Source organism: Oreochromis aureus, linkage group 3 (assembly GCF_013358895.1).
Source record: "Oreochromis aureus strain Israel breed Guangdong linkage group 3, ZZ_aureus, whole genome shotgun sequence".
Lineage (NCBI taxonomy): Eukaryota > Metazoa > Chordata > Actinopteri > Cichliformes > Cichlidae > Oreochromis > Oreochromis aureus.
The window spans coordinates 26,950,750-26,972,466 of NC_052944.1; the positions used below are offsets into that span (position 1 = coordinate 26,950,750).

Sequence of the window (21,717 nt, forward strand, 5' to 3'; positions counted from 1 at the left end):
TATGAGACTGTGACATGCCCCTTTGGTTTGGGAAGTCTTGCTTTAAAGCCATGATTTGAACATTTTTAACCATCTTTTTGTTTTGTTATATTTTAAACCCACATGTTCTTAGTGAGGAATGGCTCTGACTGGGGGATCAGAGCCAGGTTATGTTTTATAACCTAACTTTTAAACTAGCAATTGAGGTCATAAACTCACCAGTAAAGTGTTTACTGAGGTCAAATGTCAGGTAAGTAGCAAACTCGGACTGGTGCTGTTTTATGTACTCTCTGTGGTTCTCTCAGATTCATTTCAGGGAACACTTGATCTTCAGAGTATAACACAAAGTCAGTTAAACTTCAGGAATATCAGTCAGTCCAGTTAGTTAGAAACCATTGTGAATCTATTTCACCTGTTTTGGTGAAAATGAATGTGACAAATGCTGCAGTGGAGAGGCAACAAGACAACACAACAACAGGACCAGTATCTGCTTCTTTGTGTGAGGATGAACAGAAGAAGGGCATGTTGTCCTTTAGTAGGACCTGTGCTCACAGCCCAGAATCATGCATCATGATTGGGTAGAACACCAGAACTGGGAGATCTGCCTCTGGTGCTTCATTCTCAGATGAGAGCAGCTCCACACTGAGCATACAGTGGCTTGCAAAAGTATGGTGCAAGCCAAAAGGGTGTGCGTAATTATTCAGCCCCCTGAGTCAATACTTTGTGGAACCACCTTTTGCTGCAGTTACAGCTGCCAGTCTTTTAGGGTATGTCTCCACCAGCTGTGCACATCTAGAGACTGAAATCTTTGCCCATTCTTCTTTGCAAAACAGCTCCAGCTCAGTCAGATTAGATGGACAGCGTTTGTGAACAGCAGTTTTCAGATCTTGCCACAGATTCTCGATTGGATTTAGATCTGGACTTTGACTGGGCCATTCTAACACATGGATATGTTTTGTTTTAAACCATTCCATTGTTGCCCTGGCTTTATGTTTAGGGTCGTTGTCCTGCTGGAAGGTGAACCTCCGCCCCAGTCTCAAGTCTTTTGCAGACTCCAAGAGGTTTTCTTCCAAGATTGCCCTGTATTTGGCTCCATCCATCTTCCCATCAACTCTGACCAGCTTCCCTGTCCCTGCTGAAGAGAAGCACCCCCAGAGGATGATGCTGCCACCACCATATTTGACAGTGGGGATGGTGTGTTCAGAGCGATGTGCAGTGGTAGTTTTCCGCCACACATAGCGTTTTGCATTTTGGCCAAAAAGTTCCATTTTGGTCTCATCTGAGCAGAGCACCTTCTTCCACATGTTTGCTGTGTCCCCCACATGGCTTGTGGCAAACTGCAAACGGGACTTCTTATGGTTTTCTGTTAACAATGGCTTTCTTCTTGCCACTCTTCCATAAAGGCCAACTTTGTGCAGTGCACGACTAATAGTTGTCCTATGGACAGATTCCCCCACCTGAGCTGTAGATCTCTGCAGCTCGTCCAGAGTCACCATGGGCCTCTTGGCTGCATTTCTGATCAGCGCTCTCCTTGTTCGGCCTGTGAGTTTAGGTGGATGGCCTTGTCTTGGTAGGTTTACAGTTGTGCCATACTCCTTCCATTTCTGAATGATGGCTTGAACAGTGCTCCGTGGGATGTTCAAGGCTTGGGAAATCTTTTTGTAGCCTAAGCCTGCTTTAAATTTCTCAATAACTTTATCCCTGACCTGTCTGGTGTGTTCTTTGGACTTCATGGTGTTGTTGCTCCCAATATTCTCTTAGACAACCTCTGAGGCCGTCACAGAGCAGCTGTATTTGTACTGACATTAGATTACACACAGGTGCACTCTATTTAGTCATTAGCACTCATCAGGCAATGTCTATGGGCAACTGACTGCACTCAGACCAAAGGGGGCTGAGTAATTACGCACACCCCACTTTGCAGTTATTTATTTGTAAAAAATGTTTGGAATCATGTATGATTTTCGTTCCACTTCTCACATGTACACCACTTTGTATTGGTCTTTCACGTGGAATTCCAATACAATTGATTCATGTTTGTGGCTGTAATGTGACAAAATGTGGAAAAGTTCAAGGGGGCCGAATACTTTTGCAAGCCACTGTATGTGACAGACATGAAAGAGTATACAGATGCCATGGTGAATGTTATGCTATTAGCACCATTATCATATATGACCAGTGGGTCAGTGATTGTATGGAAAGGCATATTTTGGGGGGACAGCACAGGCCTCCACATGCTAATCAACAGTAGCTTGACTTCTGTTAGATACCAGGATGAAATGCCCTGGGTTCCTCCTGGTCCAAGGTGAACTGAATCCAACTGGGAACCTCTATGGCACCACCAGTGCCGCATATGGCCCAGGAGGACTGTGGAGTGGCTGCTTTAACTCTGTGTCTTTAATCACCAGGAAAAAATGAGAGCATTTTCCTCTCAGCTGTCGAGTTTGACATATACATTTTTTTTTTTTTTGTGATAGAACACACTGACATCAACAGCTGGTAAAAACACGTGACTCACAAAGACACAGCTCTTATTTCTTCCTGGAAGCTCTCGCTGTTTAGACCTTGGTGTCAGTATTGATTGCTCCACTCAAGATGGCAGATTGGGGAACAGAAAGTAGCAGTTTTCGCACCAGTAATACCTTACACTGACAGAAATGTCTCAGAATAGTTGTAGTGTTAATGTAAAAAAAAAAAAAAGTGACATGAATGCTATACTGTTTAATAATACAGTATAGTACATTTGAACAGTAAAAGGAAGTAACTTCATGTGGAGGTGGTGGTAGGAGGTTGTTACCTTCAAAAGGAAACACACTTGCTGTTTTAACCAACTGCTGGCTCTAGCTGTATATTGACTATCCAGACATGAAAGTGGTATTGATCTTCAAAACTACCAGTGAGTGAAAAAGCCCTTTGCCCAAAATGTCAAACACTTTTTTAAAAATTCACAATCTAAAGGTTTTCCTTTTGCTTTCTGTGGAGTTTTTGTGATTAGATGACGACCAAATAAGGCATGTGTTTGCGGGATGGGATTACTCATGTTGTGGGGACACAAAGTAAATCTCCTTTCAGAGACTCGCCTCATGTTTTGGGACAAAGAATTAAACCCTAAATCTGAGGAGTTTCATTAGAGGTTACGGTGAGAGATAGGCAAGTACAGGGTAATAGTCTGTCTGCAGTAACATAAACATGGCTGTGTCTGTATGTTTGTATGTGTGTGTCAGACTTTTGTCAGGTGGAGCTGCGTCTGTTGGCTCACCTGTCCTCTGACCCTGAGCTGCTTCGCATTTTTACCAACCCGCAGGCCGACGTCTTTACCATGCTGGCCTCTCAGTGGTGGGTCTCCATCACTCACACGCACACACACTCACACACACACACTCAGGTTCTCCCTTGATCGACTTGCCAAGGTGAGTTTTGGTCCTATACAGGATTTCTCTTTCCCTCTCTGCCTCCCAATCTCCCTTGTACCACTGCACATCACTCTGAACACACCATCCCCTTGTTTCACATCCTAATAGTCTGGTTGCCATGACTACCATGCCAACGGCCTTTTTCTGTCTCTCTTCGCTGGGCAGGACACCTCATGGCTGGTCATCCTGCTGATTACATTGTTGGGCTTTTGAAGTTTTTGTGTGTGTGTGTGAGTGAGTGTGTATTCTTACCCTTCTCTGTGAGTGTGTGTCTGTGTGTCAGTGTTGGTGCAGGTCTGTGCTGTCTCTTTGATGATGTGCGTATGGTGTGTGTCATACCTACACTCCTGTCATCCATCTCAGACAGGTGTGTGTCAGAGGGCGCCGGTTAAACAGATTACCATATTAACAGCTCCACTGAGGCTTTGCAGTGTGTCTCTTTCATTATCTCTCTTTCACCTTTAAACAAATTAACTGGAGTCACCGCAGCACCGCTGGGATTACGCCACCTCAGTGTCTTTCTCTTATAGACCTCTTCCTCTTTCTATCGCATCATTAGTCTTCTGCTCATCCTGTTGTCCCTCAGCTTTTACTGTGGTGTGTATGTATATCTGTTGCCCCTGTTGTTGTTATGCTCTTTTCTTTTCTGTCACTCATTTTTACTTACATTTGGTCAAATTTCACCCTCGCCTCAGCCATCATTCAGATAAAGCACAGTAATGTTCCTCTGCTTTCTCTGATTGGAGATAGCTGTTACCGGACTCTTTGCAAAATGTTTTTTCTTAGATTTTGTCAAATTACAAAGTGAATTGATTGAATATCACGTGGACTTCTTTTTTAAGAGGACAACTTGCTGCTCTGCTTGTTATTTAGCCTTGCAACAAATTAAAGGCACTTATTTTTGCAGTTTTCCTTTACTCTTCAGTGCATTAATGCCACTCCAGCAGGGGGCAATGAAAATCCAGAATAGCTTTTTCTTCAGCCAGATGTCATTGGAGGATAATGCTCACTTTTGGACCTCATAGGTTACCCCCATTTACCCACACATGTCATTTAACAGATAAATATCTTTGCATGTGTGTGTGCCACAGGGAGAAAACAGCAGAGAGGTATTTTAGTGTACTGTACTGTCATCATATCTAAGAAGTCACACGTCATTATGCAAGGCTGGCACTGAAGCTCACCAGACTTGTAGTGTGGGTATGTGTGGGGCACTCCTTCAACACTGATCAGCTGTGGCAGCTCCCTGTCAGCCCCTCCAGAAATGCCACTTTGCAGACGTGTCATCCCACCCTGTCTGATCCCCAGTACTACGGCTGTCTGCAAGTCACATTACATAACTGTCTGTCTTCCCCTCTCCTGCAGCCTCTGTTCTTTTCTGTATTTATGCATCTTTAACGTCTACATCTTGCACTGCACTTCTCTTTCTTGCTCTTATAATCTTTTGCCTGATGGGCTTTTTCTTGCTTTTATCTTTGCCCTTACTCTTTCTGTCTTTTTACTTTCTCTGCCGAGTGTTACTTTGGCCATTTCTTTAAAATTGCTGCCAACAACACCTCAATTAGCTTGAACAATATTTAATCTCTGTTTAGTGACAGAAATCTTACCCCACATCCCTCTTTATCAGTAGCCATCTTTTCATTTATACATTTTTAATATTTGTCAGCCAAATACTTCATTTGCTTACTTGTCTTTAAAACAAAAAGTCTTATTTTATTGCAACATCAGTTTTTCTTTAAAAGCAAGTATCAGTTTGGTTTTTTCAGTGGACTTTAAATCATAACTCCTCACTTCCACAGCAGTGAAAATGGATAAAATATTAGCGAAATTTCTTTCACTAATGGAAAATGCATCTCTCGCTCTCTCTGAATGTGTCTCTCAGGAAGGGGTTGAGTGAGAAAGAGGTGACATCTGAGGACAGAGAGCATGCCAAACGTGTTGTGTACTCTGTTGTTTATGGAGCAGGTGAGTACAAACACACCTCACAGAAAAGTCGTTTTGTCAATGAATAGGACAAAGAATGAGTATGTTTCCAAATGAAAGCATAACAGGTTTAAGTGTTGTTGGTTTTGGAATGCAAGCGGTTCATATTTTAAATGAATGAAGGGTAAATGAATCAGCATTATAGATAATTTAGAGTGCTGTGCAGTACTTAAGTGAAAAAAACAGCAAGAAGAGTCTGCAGTTTTATTCTGTGAGGATCAACTTTGTTTTTTGAAGCCAGCTTTAAGCAGCACGTGGAGGAACTGCAGTTTTTGTTATTTCTGCGTTGTCTTTGTTTTCCAGCTCTGAAGGTTACTCCTTGGTGTTTACTCAGAAATGTCCAGCAAATTCTGCTGGGACATACTGTAGCTGTTTTCCTGTTCCTTTTATATAGTGAATCACAGTCCTGAATCAAGGGATGGGCGATGGAGGGATAGAGGAAGATAAAAATAGACAGAAGAGAGCTGAAAGGAAGATAAATATATAAAACACCCATGTGGCCTTTAAAGAGACCTGTTTGTGTGACTTGTGACCCATTTATGGTTCACACACAGGTGCATTTTCTTATGAACATGGACACACGTGACCACAGATCAGTGTCACAGGAGCCTGCTTGTTTGATTCTGGTGTCTGAAGTAACTGCTCTTTGTATGCTTGTCATCGGGATTACACATAAACTTCCGAGCCATGAGTCTCATGAAGCTGTTGGAGAGGTGGAGCATGGACAAAGAAAGAATTGATTCAGTTTTGTTGTAGATCCAGATGACTTGGTAGAGAATATCCTCCACTGGTGTCCTGGCTCAGCATGTTTTTGTATCTGTGGATCAAGAATATTATAGATTTAACTGAAGCTACATAACCAAAAGTAGGGCATGAAAAAATTCACTTAATAAAACAATATAATTAACTTTAGGACAAAGCAAAAAACTAAATGAAATAATATTACTTTCAACATTGAGTAAAATAAAATTAAAATATTTAATCTTGTTGTCACCATTACCACCTCGAGGTTGCGTTCATCTGCAAGCCACCCCAGCCCCTCCCATCATTCTTTTTAGTGTAAAGTCTGTCATTAATGTTGCTTGCTCTGTTCTGTACTTTGGTCTTGCTGCTGCTCTGTCTGCCTCCAGTATTCTGTGTTTGCACATGGAAAGATGATCATGTCTGGCAGATCATCTTTCCATTATCTGCCAGACAGATCATGGAAAAGAATAAGATTGTTAGTTGGAAATAACAATCTTATTCTGACTATACTGGACATAACTGAAGTACTGCTCCTGTGGATTTTTTAGACAATATAAGATAAGATCCATCCATCCTCATCCGCTTTATCCGAAGTCGGGTCGCGGGGGCAGCAGCCTAAGCAGAGAAGCCCAGACCTCCCTCTCCCCAGCCACCTCCTCCAGCTCATCCGGGGGAACACCAAGGCGTTCCCAGGCCAGCCGAGAGATATAATCTCTCCAGCGCGTCCTGGGTCTGCCCTGGGCCTCCTCGGTGGGACATGCCCGAACACCTCACCCAGGAGGCGCCCAGGGGCATCCTTATCAGATGCCCGAACCACCTCAACTGGCTCCTTCGATGTGGAGGAGCAGCGGCTCTACTCTGAGCCCCTCCCGGATGGCCGAACTTCTCACCCTATCTCTAAGGGAGAGGCCAGCCACCCTTCGGAGGAAGCTCATTTCTGCCGCTTGTATCCGCGATCTCGTTCTTTCGGTCACTACCCACAGCTCGTGGCCATAGGTGAGGGTCGGGACGTAGATCGACCGGTAAATTGAGAGCTTCGCTTTTACACTCAGCTCCCTCTTCACCACGACGGACCGGTGCAGCGTCCGCATCACTGCAGCCGCAGCACCAATCCGTCTGTCGATCTCCGCTCCCTTCTCCCATCACTCGCGAACAAGACCCCGAGATACTTGAACTCCTCCACTTGGGGCAGGAACTCATCCCCGACCCGGAGTGGGTCGGGGATGAGTGGGTCTTATCTTATCTTATAAGATAAGATAAGATAAGATAATTCTTTATTGTCATTGCACAGTCATACATAGTACAGTAGTACAATGAAATTGGAAAAACTGTCCTACGTCGGTACTACATATAACACAACACGACACGATATGACACATCACAACGCAAACACAAACAACACAACACAGTATATTAACTTAGAAATAAAAAGAAGAATAAGTGTTATGTGTATTGCACACTGTTATTATTGCACATTAATTATTATTGCACCTTGTTATAAATATAAATATTACTATTGTTATTCTAATATTTATAATATCATGACAGTGATCTGAAACACAGAATCTGCATTTAAGATTCCTCGCTTTGGACTGAATATGCTTCATGAAAACACTCTCAATCTGATGGTTTAGTGTTCTGTGGCATTTCGGTCTGAGCTGGACTCACAGCTCAAACACAGTCACTCTCGGACACGTGATACTAAATGAGTCAATTTTTGTAAACTCAATAAAGCCTTAACAATAACACATATAAAAGCTACTCATGTGAGACATGCGTGGGGGGCAAAACATGCACGGACAAATCGCACAGGAAAAGGTTAAAGAAAAAATGCAGAGTCAGTATTGAGTGTTTGAAAGAGGGCAACAACGTGAGAGCGTGTAGTCCGATGAACAAAATATAGGGTAAAGGTGAAAATTAAAAGGCGATGTGTGCAGAGGGTAATGTAGGGGAAATGCACTGGCAAAGAGCAGGCAGGGCAGAAAGGAAACAAGAAGAGGAATGTAAGGAGCCGCTGATCCACGCAGACAGACGGCTCTTCATGGAGGGATGTGTTGCTATGGTTACAGAATACTAAAAGAATCCTACTCAACAAGACAATAATCGGGTCAGGGAGGAGGGGCATAGCCGTGCACATACATACATAGAGTGGGGCCACAAATAAGAAGGCCACGCAATGATACTGAAAGATAAAAGGTAGGATGAAGGAGGACAGACTATAGACTGTACATAAAAGATGCCAATGTGGAAGCGACTTAAACCTGCATTCTTTATAATGGCCAGCAGGGGGCTTTCTAAATTAATATCTATCCAACATCCACCTGCTAAAAACCAGGGAACCAGGGATATTTCTGAAAATACTTCCTTAAAAAACTGTTTACCTGCAATACAGGCATACCAACTCATATACATTTTAATATTTTACCTATTTCACTCTGGGTGGCCAACTTTCCAAAAATAAAGTACCTACCTGATGTAGGTATTTGTATATTTTATAGTATTTATGTCAATAGAAACAAACCTAAATATATATATTCTTTCCTGCATAAATGTGCCAGTCAATGCAAATACAGACTTAATATTGAGTAAAAGTCTATTTGATTTTATTTAATTTTATTGAATTTAAAGTATCTAAATTGTGTAATTGACCAGATCCTTGTATCACACTGCTACCCAGTGAACATTTTCTCCCTGATGTGCTTGGAGTCAAAATAACGGTTTATGTTTTTAGGTGTGTATTAAACCACTTTATTTCAAATCTATTTCAAAGAATCCAGATTTTAAGAAATATTTCTCATTTCAATAGTCAAGCTGCAATTACAGTTGATGTTTCACTGTGAAGGTCAGACGTCCTACACATCCAACACAATAGGGTTGTGTGTGTTCTGTCACATAATGGTAGTGATTTTGAGTCCCTGCTTTAATTACTGTCACCATCACTGTCGCACACTCCTCTGAGCTCAAAACTAGAAAAACACACATAGTAACTGTTGCCCATTAGCAAACCCTCTACACTCCCCTGCTCGGGCCCACCTCCTGAGCAAACACATCCACACTAGGTTTTTGTGTTCTAGTCTTCATCTCTACACACAAATACTCACCTCTGAGTCTCCCAGTGATCTGTGGTACTTTTATCTTGTCCGTTTCAGCCTCCCACTCCTCAGTTTGCTCTACTTTTTTTCCTTTGCCTTTCTCCTGCCCTCTGGTCCAGTCTGTCCTCTGTTCACTTAGCTCCTCTCAACTTCTCTGCCTCGGGCCTCACCTATCTGTCACCACCATCTTTGGTCAGGAATTCTAATAATTATAATTATCTCCACTGAGGTGAATGTGATCAGCGCCACCTGTTAAACTCTCCTGGCAGAGAATACGTCTTCCAAGTAATTTGCATGTGAGAGGAATTCCAAGGAAAGCAAATAATGTCACAAGGCTAATCACTGCATTTACCAGATTATACATGTATGTATTTTACATCATGCCCATCCAATAATGCATTCAAAACATGTGAGAAATGCACACTGGATCATACACCCTAACACACCCGAGTCTCATGACATCATAGACTAAACACATCCTCTCAAATATCCCATCTCTCCACTGGCATGTCAGCACCGCTGCTGCCCTGCATTGCTGCCTGCCTGTATGCTCCGGGGGGGATATTTTATTCATCACTCGCCAGTTTGATATGTGTTATGTTTGTGGGGAGTGATGAGCTCGCAGCTTAGACGCCAAACAGTAACTTCTGCTCTCCTGCTGCTGTAATAAATCAATAATTTCATAGATCACAGTTTTCTGACTGAACTGTTTGTTTCCTCCTCCCTGATATGTCTTATCACGTGTAGGCCGCGAGCGTCTGTCGGGTATCTTGGGGGTGAGCAGTGAGCAGGCCAGCCAATTCCAGGATCGCTTCCTCCAGACCTACAGAGACGTCCAGGGCTTCATCCAGAGAACCATCCAGCAGAGCCACAAACAAGGTCTGTGTCCATTCACAGTCGTGTTGTATCTAATAAGAAGCTTGCCTCAAGGTTAACGAATATGTATTCCTGAAAGAAAAGAAGGAAACGTGTCACTTAATAGAAAAGAGCTACTTCACAGAACTCAGTAGAAATATATTTATAGCATAAACAGGTAGAGTCAAGAGTAAAAGGAAGAATTAAGTGTTTGTTGGTTTGTTTGTGTTTGTGTGTGTCAGTCTGGATTAGGCTTGCACTTTTGACATGCATAGCGGACTTTAAGTTTCTTAAGCATCCACACCCTCTGTGGATTTGTGTCTGTTTGGCTGGAGATGAAGAGATGTGCTGGATGGGCTGGAGATGTGCTTGCATTGGCAGGAAGAAGACGAACTGCCCTGGGTCAATACTTGAAGGGGACGGGGTGGATAAGAGGGGAGGGGCTGGAGGGACTGATGGTTAAAAGGAGACCTTTTATTTATATTCTGACCGAACTGCCAGCGCAGCACACTTGAGACTTGAACACACGCACACAAAATAGTGTAAAGTCTGCACTTTAACCCTCATTGCGCATAGTGCATGAGCCAAGCGTGGACAGGGGGCGGGATGCTTCAGAACAGACCCTCTGACACTCACTGACTGCTGTTTGAGCTAATCTCGCCCTCTAGCCAAGGATCTAATCCCTTCTTAACTTTATCTTATGTGTGCTATATTGACTTTCCCCTCGCTAAGAAAAACACTAGCTAATTACAGAGTAAACCAGATAAATTAGCAGACATCAGTGAGAAACATTCAGCTGTGTCACTATGTCAGCTTCAGATTCTTTGTCAGGCTGTGGCCGCGCAGAAAAACAGCATTTATCTGGTCTAATAAATGTTGAAAAATAACCTCATTTTGTAGCAGACATCAAAAATGAGGTCAGACCAGTGGATGTGTTTCATGCTAGCTGCAGCGGTGCACACCTTTTTTTTTCCACAAATACCGACACGCCGTTACACACAGACAGGTGCTCCATCACCCTCAGCAACCTGTCACTGGTGACACAGCCCACTACCTGCTCATCACTTCCCCTTTCTTCTGCAATACGGGCGCCGATCGAAGCACCGTAATGGACTCATTCTTTCAGACAACCGTGCAGAGATCGCAGTGGAAGCCTCCTCGTTCTCAGGAGCAGAGCGATGATGTGCCAAACAGGGGCTTTAATTCAGCCCATCACCATGGTGATGCTCCCATCAGGGACGGCTCTAGAAGTTGTTTGCCCCACACTCTTTGTCTGTGTGTCCCTCTCATCCCGTCCATCAGTCTGTCTCTTTCGTTCCTTTCTCTCTTCAACTTCGCGTTTTCGATCCATGCCACCATCTTTATGTTTCATCTTTCCCTTTTCTTCTCCTCCTTCATTCCACAGCAGCAGGTTAGCTGATCGATAAAACAGCCTTCTTTAATCAATGCCAGCAGCGGCAGCATACTGTATTACACCAGAGTCCCTGGCTGTTTTAGCTGCTGTGCTGTGACTCAGGGAGCAGGGATTGATATATGCTATAGCCTCTCGCCTGCTCTGCACAGCTGATCTGATACTGCGATGTTTTTCTCAGAAGGATGTTGGCTGAGCAGAGATGAGGTGAACAGTGCAACCTCATCTGCTGTCATATTTGCTGAAAATGTATTGGAAAGGGCAATACGAAGGTGAGGTCAGCATCACGGTGTCGGTGTAATTGCAGAGGGGCAAGAAAAGGAGGAGCTGTGTGGAAGTAAATGAGGGCATCAGCCAAAAAGGAACAAGGCAGAGACAAAGAAAAAACAGGGTTGTTTTGATTGTTTATGCCAAACCACAAAAATGATTCAGTCACAGCTGCATTTCTCATAATGGTTCACACTCTGTTTGACACTCTTTGCCACCACTGTGGGTTAGCCTCTGCTGTTGTTCCTCACATCGTGCACTTTTTATTAAAGTTCTTCAGATTATCCCTGAGATGAAAAGATGAACACAGGTGGATGTTGTGTTAGGTTTTTCTTTTAAACAGTGGGGAATCACAGAGATCACAAAAAACAGTGAAGCCTTCTTAAGGCTACACTGACATAGGGAGGCCTAGCTATGCAAGGATATGAAAAAACTCTCATGAAGACGTCCTGTTGTGATGTCATATTGTTCATGCACAGGTGCGTGCAGTTCTCCTGCAGACTTTTGCAGACAGTAGGACTGTGAAATACTTGTCATTAATAAAATAAAAGGAGGTTGTCGTTTCACAGCTCATTTCACATTTCATGCTCTGCACATGTAGTCGCAAATGGCTGCAACTGTCAGCTGTGCACACAGCTTTCATTCAGTAACTACATAACTACGTAACTCACAGATAATGTGGAAGTTTAACCCTGAAAGACTACTTCACCAATATTTTGAGATTTTCAATTTATGGCAGATGTATTTCACAAATGTTACCTATTTTTTATAATTAGTAGATGTTGATGCTGCAGTATAGTGTGAACTGTTCATGCCTGTTCGAAATAAGACACTTTTGTTGATTCAGGTCAAAAACAGGTTGTTTTAATCCATTGCAAGGTAATTGCAGGGAAACCTAATGGCATCATAATATATCATTATATCATTGCTATGTCAAAATATCAGCTTTTGTGGATATAACTGAAATGTTATTGTCATGAAATAATAATAATAATAATAATAATAATAATAATGCTTTTATAAGGTGTTATAGGTGCACAAATAGTAAAAGAGGTCATTTTAGCCTGTCACTAGATGGTTGCTAGGCAACGTGATAATAATAATATCTGATGTAGATAAGAACCTCTAGGGGTCTGAAATGACTGAGAAAGAATAAAATCTTTTCCATTGTCAGTATATATTACAATATTTTTAACACCTAAACTGAAATAAACTCATTACAGAAATAAAATCAGATTCATAGAGTTACTCAGAGTAGTTTTATATATCAGTAAAGCTGTTATAGACTGTGTTTTTATACCAACAGTTGATCACATAACAGTTTGACAGAGGTTTTCCCACTTTGTTTTACATAATTTATAACTGACAGTTTTTGCCTTTTTGTTTAGCTGTCTTTGTCATGGTCCCAGAGTTTTAACCTTTCAGTGTCTTGAATTTTGTTTACAATCAAATGTTTTTTTTCACTGTGAGTCTGTGTTCTCAGTTTTTGTTGGTTGCTTTAGGTTTTGAGTTTTATTTTCTTGTTACAGTCGAGTTCTAGTTGGTGTTTATGGAGTTTGTTATTTGTTTAGTTTCCCCAGGGCTCCTTTTGTTTGCTGTCGTGTGTCTCAGTCAGTAGTCTCACTTTTTTTTTACAGTTTTTTAGGGATAAGTTTAGTTCTTTGTATTTTCCCATCCTTGGTTCTTCTCTTTGTAGTCACAGTAATCCCCCTCCTCTGTCTCATCCTTCTGTGTTTCTTCATCTGTTGGTTCATTCATGTTTCTACATTACCTCGTGTCAGTTGTTGTCCATTTCGTGTTTTATCTCCTATGTGTTGTTCTGAGTTTTACTTCTTCTGTGTAGTTATTTAGATTTGGTTAAGCTGTGTCTCGTTACCCTCCTGTGTTCAATCCTCAAGCAGTGTATGTATAAATAATCCTGTCATTCCTTTGGTGGGTGTTACATCATCATGTTTTTGTAGTTTGTTTTGTTACTTGCGTTTTCACGGACTTAGTGTTTCTTTTGGATTATGAGTTTCGCGTTTTTATTCATGTACTTGGGACATCAAAACAGAAGTAAACTACTCCTCAAGTTAACTTTAAACATTGTCTACCTTAACAGCTTTCACGTGCAGACACCCGTGCTTAGCAATTACCAGGTAAACCTAATGGAAAGCTCATCCATCAGTAGATCCATTTTCTTCTGCTTATCAGGGTCAGAGTGGAGCTGGAGCCTGTTCCAGCTGTCACAAGGCAAGAGTCCGGGTACAGAAATAAAATCTATCAGTTAAAGAAGCATTTTTTCTAAGTGTTGGTAATGACCAATAACTGGTTAAGCTAAAACAGTAAATATTGGACTTCAGTTGATCTGTTACCCAGAAACTTGTCTCAAGCTGTTTTTTACTGGCTTATAATGGGTCTTTAGGGGGGTGACTACCTTCTTAAGCACAATCTATCTGCAAAGATTGTAGTAGCTGAATGATTGTAACCCGATTTGAGAAAAAAAATTAAAGCTAGGTAAACTCCTGGTCATGCTTTGGCTCTTGGTAAAAGCTCTTTGGAGAGTTCCAGATACTCCTCTATGCAGGAAAAAACAACAACAAATTAAAATGCCATGTTGCATTGTAAATGTTGTGTTTATTAAAGAGCAGCTGTTTGCTGGCAACAAAAGGCAACAATTAAAGTAACAAATAAAAAAAAAACTGTAAGTGTTGTTCATTAACCCTTAACTAGTCTGCTTCATTAGGACTGCGTGGGTTTGTGTTTGAATGGCAGAAACTCAACAGCTGTCAAACAGTTTTAATTTAAGCATTGTTAATGGTGCATGGAAGCGCAGCCTGTGTTGACTATAATGTTAATGCTGAATGGGCTCTTATAACTCATTTTTTATGTTTTTGTTATAATTATTAATTTGATTAGGAGGATGAAATAACACAGCATATATTTACCAGATGTTAATTGTACTACAGCGTTGTGACCCAGCCATGGGTTTCTGTGATGTTGCCGTAACACCTCCAAAAGGCTGACCACAAAAACCGGCTGAACTTGAAAAACACTGGCCTGTGTCACTCTCAGTGGAAAAACACAGCCTGTTGGGAATGAAAACAAACACATTCCAGTATGATTCACCACCATACCTGGGGATAAAGGTCACATGCATGTGTCACGGGTCAGTTCACAATGAACAGAGGGTTAATGTTTGTTGCTATCTGTAGAGCACTTGTTTCCAGCGCGTTTATGCTTGTGTGCGGGATTGTGCGTGTGCGTTCAGGGAAGAGGGTCATTCAGGTTTCATGTCATAGCTGGATTAGCTCATAGTAAGGGATATCAGAGGGATTTGGCTGTAAAGCCTGCTCCATTGTCCAGTTAGTGGAATGTTCTGGCCCGCTGTGTGTGAGTGTGGCCGCACGTGTGTGTGTTGCATACCTGCATATGATAATGTGTATTATGTACGTATCACATCAGTGCACATTCTTGCTGCCCTTTGTGTGTTCGTGTCACTTTTCTGGGAATGTGTATGTTTCTCTTTTCTTTACGGTGCGACTCGTTTGGATATCGGTGTTTTTGTGCGGATGGCCGTTTGCGTGTGTCGTTGTAATCACCTGTAATGCTGTAATCACTGGTGTTTTTTCATTTTGTTTTGTTTTCTTTGTTTTGTTATATTTTGCTGGGGGTTTTTGCCTTTAGGCATCATAAACCTGCACAGGTTTTACACAGGTACTCAACATTGGTAACTTGTTTTATACAAGTTTTTAAGTTGAGTTGAATTTGCATATAATGAAATTTGCTATATAAATAAAATTCCCATTGTGTAACTGTAGATATTTAAAGCCTAAAACATGCTTTAATATAGCTAATAAATGGTAGATGGTAGAGATTGGTGTAGCCACACTAATGAAAATGTTTGGTTTTTTTATGGATATTTGTTTTTTTACATTAGATGCTTTGATGTTACGATTTTTTTGTAACTATTTCATAGTAAGTGTTGACAGTTAAAGTTGTCAGGTATTTCTGTAATCTAAATATTTTGAGTGTGGTGTTTGAGATGATCTAAGCTTTGTGGCATGGTGTGTTATCCTACTGGAAGCAGCCATCAGAAGATGGTGCACTGTGGGCATAAAGGGATGGACATCGTCAGCAACAATACTCGTGTAGGTTGTGGTATTTAAATCATGGTCAGCTGGTACTAATATGCCAAGAAAACATCCCAACAGCCTGAAGTGGTAATTTAAGCCTGGGTGGATCCATGCTTTCGTGTTGCTTATGCTAAATTCTGATCCCACCGTCTGAATGTTGCAGCATGTTGTCCAGTTTTTGTGAGCTTGTGTGAATTGTAGGCTGTTTTAACTGTTGGGGTAACCAGTGTGGTCGTCTGCTGCTGTGGCAGTTATATGTGTGTTCAGAGATGATATTCTGGATACCTGACCTGTAAAGAGTGTTTATTAGAGTTTCTGTTACCTTACTATTACCTCAAAGCACACTGGCCATTTTCTGTTTTTCAGACCATTCTCTGTCAACACCAGAGATGGTTGTGTGGGTAAATCTAAGTCAATCGGCAGTTTCTGAAATACTCAGACAAGCGTATCTGTTACCAACGATCATGCCACATTCAAAGTCATGAATGGAGAAGTCATGAATGTTTGCATGCCTAAACGAAATTATTTGCTGCCATGTGATTGGCTGATTGGATATTTAAGGGAGTAAGCTGTTGTTTAATAAAGTGGTCAGTGACTTTATATAATGGTGTTAAAATGACATTATCGTACTGTAATACTAAAATAAAACACTATGTTTTAAAGTTGAGGGTTTTTTGTTTCTAGTTTTGAAACAAAGATAATTTTTCTCAATAAATCTAATTTTCTTTGTACAGTTTGGTTTTTTTTAACACTTTTTTACATGAAAATGAGAACCATAATTACCGACCTTAGGTTATTTTAGACTAGAGTATCTCTCATAAATGGATGAAATGGTGCAGGTTTGATCATGTAAAATTATCCCTGCACAAACGTGGTTGTAAATGAATCTTTCAGGATAGTTGTTAAAATAGCTTTTGTTACTGGAGGGGTTTGAAGACTCAAAGGGTTTTTTGGCTTTGGATGATGATCGTCTTCTTGACAGGTCATCAAGTGTACAGCACGCTTTAAAACTCCGCCATTTTTGGCATTTTTCTTCGTCTGCGTGTCTGCTTGCATCCATCTGTTTGTAGATCTTGGGCTGTAAAAAGCCTTCTGTTTCTCCAGCGGGAGCTGCTCAGATTTTGATCATTTGCCTAAAGTGATGTCTCTTAAGTCAGTATTAGTTGGAGCTGACGGCTGTAAGTTTGAAAACGGGGGGAATAAAAATTGTGTGTGGATTTAGAAAGAAGTGAATTAATCAGTTCAGGCTGCTGCTCGTCTCGGCGGCTCTCTCTTTGAGGCTCAAAGCTTTAGGTTGTGTTGTTAGCCGCTGCTAGCATAACACATCTGCATCTCCAACTCAGCTGTTGGAAGTTGACTTGACTTGTGAACTATGAAGTCTGTGTGATTTTACAAGGAATAAAATAAACATGAAATAAACAAAAAATATAGCTTGGTTTGGCTGCATTAACCATTGTCAGTACAACGCTGCTACACAAGGGGAATCTTACATTTATGATTTCACACTGTGGTTACCAAGTAAAGACAACCCTAGGCCAAGGTAGCTATGTCTGTTTTTTCCTCTGTCATTTGAATGATTATAGTGGGGTAACAGTTTTCTAGTATGTAACAAAACCTCATGTTTAAGTAGCTTCTAGAACCACCTGTAGAGGCAATAACTTGAATTCATCTTTTTCTCTGACTTGATTCGTCTCTCACATCATTCATCACCCTCCACCACCGTGCTGACAGCCAGTATGTGGTGTTTGTGCTCATATGCTGAGCTTTTCTCCAAATGTGGTCTTTGCATCATTGTGTGTTCATGTCATTGTTCCAGACGTCTTGTTCAGAGGTAAACCTTAGCCGTGCTGCCATGTTCTTTGTAGAGAGAAGAGGCTTTTTGTAGCTGCACCTAAACTGAACAGCCACCCTTTCAAATTGGGACCTCACCAACACATCGTCAAAACCCATTTGAAAACTCATTTTTACTCTTTGGCATTTAAACCTGTGTTTTGTAGTTTTTTAATTTGGTATTATGATGTTTTCTCCTCAAACAAAAACAACTGTATTTATCCACAAGGAGCAAATAAAATTTTTATTCAAATTAATCTTTTATCTGTGCAGCACTTTGATCAACGCTTATTGTTTTTAAATGTGCCTATGAATAAATACATTTACTTCACTTGACTCCTGGCAGCTGGCACCATACTTGCTCGTTTTTTTTCTAATTGTGATGTCATTAGATTTTTAACTTGGTGACTGAGGCCTGTAGGGTCTTGCATCTAGCTCTTGGGATTTTTCAGTCTCTCTGAGCACTCCATGCTCTGACCTTGGGGTGAATTTACTGGGATGTCCACTTTTGGGAAGGCTGTAGCATTGTGTTAACACACACAAAAAAATACTATATCTTCCAAGGAAACCAGAACAAGTAATGTACTATTCTTAGAATAATCGTTATTAATTATTCCATTTAAATATTCATTTTTTAATTCATTTAGGTTATGTGCTGTCTATTATGGGTCGCAGACGGAACCTCCCCAATATCAACTCCCCAGACTGGGGCATCCGCATGCAAGCTGAGAGGCAAGCTGTCAACTTTGTGGTCCAGGGTAGGAAGACTAATAGCACTTCTTGTGTATGCTTTTCTCAGCTTCTCTTTATATTTCACCTCAGTGATGAAGGCTTTCAAACTACTTTTCTGACCTGCAGGGTTTGCCTCTTATTTATTGTGTATGTGTTTTTCTTTGTACGTACAGGTTCTGCTGCTGATCTCTGTAAGATGGCCATGATCAGAATCTTTAACCTGGTCTCCTCCTCCAGCTCGCTGTCTGCCAGGTACCACCTCTAAACATGGCACTGCTCACCAAAGATGCACAGACTACCAAAAGCACCTCTCTCCTTCGACGAGACAAAATACGCAAATGTGTGTTGGCTCTCCATACCACACGTCTTTCTAAATCTACACAATCAGAACATGCTCATGTTCCATATTTATGCAGGAGCTCTGACAGAGCTTGTCTTACCAAAACACACAAACAACTTGCTGTGGTTTACCAGCCAGCTACATTTGTAGAGATGAGGCATGATCCTGGATTATTACTGACGCTGATGCCAAACATTCAGCTAGAGTAAACAAAGTTGAAGCAAAAGCCAATATATAACAAAATTACAGAGCAGTGTGCGAAGTAAACGGAGGAGTCTGCTGAAGCAGTCAGATGCCACATTCTTTATTTTTAGTAGCTTTAATAGCAACAGTGGAGAGTGTTTACTCTGTGTGTGTGTGTGTGTGTGTGTGTGTGTGTGTGTGTGTGTGTGTGTGTGTGTGTGTGTGTGTGTGTGTGTGTGTGTGTGTGTGTGTGTGTGTAGGCTTATAGCTCAGCTCCATGATGAGCTTCTGTATGAAGTGAAGGACTCCCAGGTGCAACAGTTTGCAGGTAAAAAAATTCATTTTATCAGCCACTGACTATAAAAAAAGGTCCAGGTCATGTTTTACTTAAATAAAGGTCAGTGCAATAGCTTCAGCAAGCAATGAAAATACCTGAAATGTGTAAAGTTGGTGTTTTAAACAGTGTAGTGTTTAGATTGCTATGAGATTTGAATAAAGTTTTTTTTTTTTTTTTTTTTTTAAGTGAATTAAAATCTTGTTTCCTAAACTTTAACATATAATTGCTATGCACCATTATTTTTTATTGTTTAAAAATAAATACAGATTTTGTGTGTGCAGCTCTGGTAAGAAGTACCATGGAGTCGCTACAGCACATTGATCATCTGGGAGTCCATCTTAAAGTGAGTAAAAGAAGTATGTCGCGGTATGGTCTTGTCACATGTCATGTGGAGTGCAGGATTGATGGGAAACTGTAGATTTTCTTGCTAATGGACTGTGGCTTAAAGCAGGCAGTAAGCAGGTTACTCCAAACAGACTGAACTAACACACTGGGTCCTACTATTCTGAATCAAATCACTTTAAAAGCCCAAACAGAATAAACATGCTCCACAATAAACAAGTTCAAATTTACAAAAATGTCAGATGGCTTCAGAGGGCTTGAATAAACATTTTAATGAACTTCTATCACACGGAAATTTGTACCATGCAGAAGACCCCTTCTGATTTTAATTTGGCTGCTCTCTTCCTGCACTTCCTTGATACAACTGCATGTGAACGTATCGTTTGCAGTCTTTTAATAATTTTTAAGCAATATGATAACAGCACCTACTGCACTTGAACGGTAAATCGATGTCCGCCTTCTGGAAGTCGATCAGAGAAAGGCAAATGCAGGACTCATTCGTCACTTTTATACTCGTCAGGCTACATGAATAAATTACTGATATATTGGAAGATAAAAATTTGGGCGTTCTTTTTAAACCTTATGAAGGATTGAGATTTAGGACACGGGTTGCCATGTTTTGATAAAAAGGAGCATATTGTTGTTTGTTTGCTGTTGTTTTGTGGTGTTTGGTGCATGTTAAAGAAAAATGTATTTAAAAAAAAAAAAACAGCCAACGCCCTTCCTTTTCATCTGTGTGATTCCCAGGTGCCCCTGAAGGTGGCAGTCTCCAGTGGCAAGTCTTGGGGGTCCATGTCTGAGCTTGACGTCCCTCCAATGTTCCCCTCTCTTTGAGCGCGTCGCCTCCCTCCCTTCACCTCCTCGACGGCGACGCCTCTCTGTTGAATCTGCTTCTTCTCACCCTCGATGAGCTCCTTTCTTCCCCTCATAGTCTCCTCTTCATCTTTCTCCCTTTACTTGTCCTGCATCCTCATCACTATGGAAACCAGCCAGCTGAAGCTCCCACTTACTTTCACTCCATCCGTATCCGGGGGCAACGGCAGGAGCCTCAGACTGGATCGCACCAGTTTGGTGTTTTTTTTTTTCTTGCTCTCTCTCTCCATCCTCCAGAAAAAGATTCCTTGTCCTCTTCTTCTCCTCCTCCTCATCTCCTCCTCTGTTTTCTCACTATTTTCTTAGATGTTTTTCTGGTCGTTGCCAAGGTGAACACTTCATGTTTAAGAGAGGGCGTGATATTTATCGGTTCATAAAATTGTTTCATGGTTTTTTTGTAAAAAAAGAAGTAGTTAACCTTCTTTATCTCTCAGTGGTGGTTTATAGAAAAGACTTCCTTGTATTTATTGTTCTTATGCCTTTTTTGTGTGTGTGTTAAATAAACCTCGCATGTTCTTGTAAATATCCCCGGTCCCACTGTTTATCTCCCATTTTCATGCATTTATTTCTGAAGCTAATTTGCATGCTACATTTTAGCAGCCTCTTCGTGGATTCATGTTTACTGAGTCCTTTGAGGGATAAATCATACTTGGAAAAAAGCATTAAAACCAAAATGAGCTGCATTTAAAACATTTTGTTGTTTTAATGCCACGAAGCTTCGACGTGTTCAGAGACACTTGTGTGTAATAAACTTCACCTCGTGTTGGCTGCATTCATGACTCAGAGCAGATGATCTAATTTTTCTCTGCTCTTCGCTCTCTGCAGCTCATCTTTTATCTGCTCACTTGGCTCCAGCCCACTCGCCCCTTTTGTCTTGTTTTTTTTGCCTCTCACACACACGCGCACACATTCCACAAATGCTCGTATGGACACGTACATGCGCGCACGTCCACCGACACCCACGCTTTCCATCCGTGCAGCCGACATGAATGCGCTCGCGCACATTCAGCGGCTTCCAGGCACACTGACCGACTTTCTTTATCTGTGGCAGCCACAGCGAGACACTTTTTATAGTGTCCTGCAATTAAGACCCTTCAAGCCTGCAAAATGTGTCTGGCAGAACCATACGCCTTGTGACAAGATCAACAAAGCCTAACCCCCCCATTATGCATTTGAAATGTCACATCACGTTGGCTGCTAATTGTAGGAGTTGTCGGGACA

At 41.4% G+C, this 21,717-nt stretch overlaps 1 protein-coding gene across 3 annotated transcripts in view; it reads left to right on the top strand.

The window, feature by feature from the left end:
• The window catches only part of poln (polymerase (DNA directed) nu), an 85,513-nt gene extending 64,491 nt beyond the window's left edge, over positions 1 to 21,022 (top strand). For 2 of the 3 annotated variants that reach the window (XM_031756844.2, XM_039609782.1), the window contains exons 21-28: positions 3,204 to 3,315; positions 5,275 to 5,357; positions 9,959 to 10,090; positions 18,337 to 18,447; positions 18,595 to 18,673; positions 19,205 to 19,272; positions 19,563 to 19,624; positions 20,371 to 21,022. In XM_031756844.2, coding sequence (XP_031612704.1) covers positions 3,204 to 3,315; positions 5,275 to 5,357; positions 9,959 to 10,090; positions 18,337 to 18,447; positions 18,595 to 18,673; positions 19,205 to 19,272; positions 19,563 to 19,624; positions 20,371 to 20,457 — 734 coding nt within the window. In that variant the 3' untranslated portion in view covers positions 20,458 to 21,022. Of the gene's footprint in view, positions 1 to 3,203; positions 3,316 to 5,274; positions 5,358 to 9,958; positions 10,091 to 18,336; positions 18,448 to 18,594; positions 18,674 to 19,204; positions 19,273 to 19,562; positions 19,625 to 20,370 lie in introns of those variants that run through there. The other variant, XR_004200469.2, reaches the window with a different exon arrangement.
• The last annotated feature ends 695 nt before the right edge of the window (positions 21,023 to 21,717 follow it).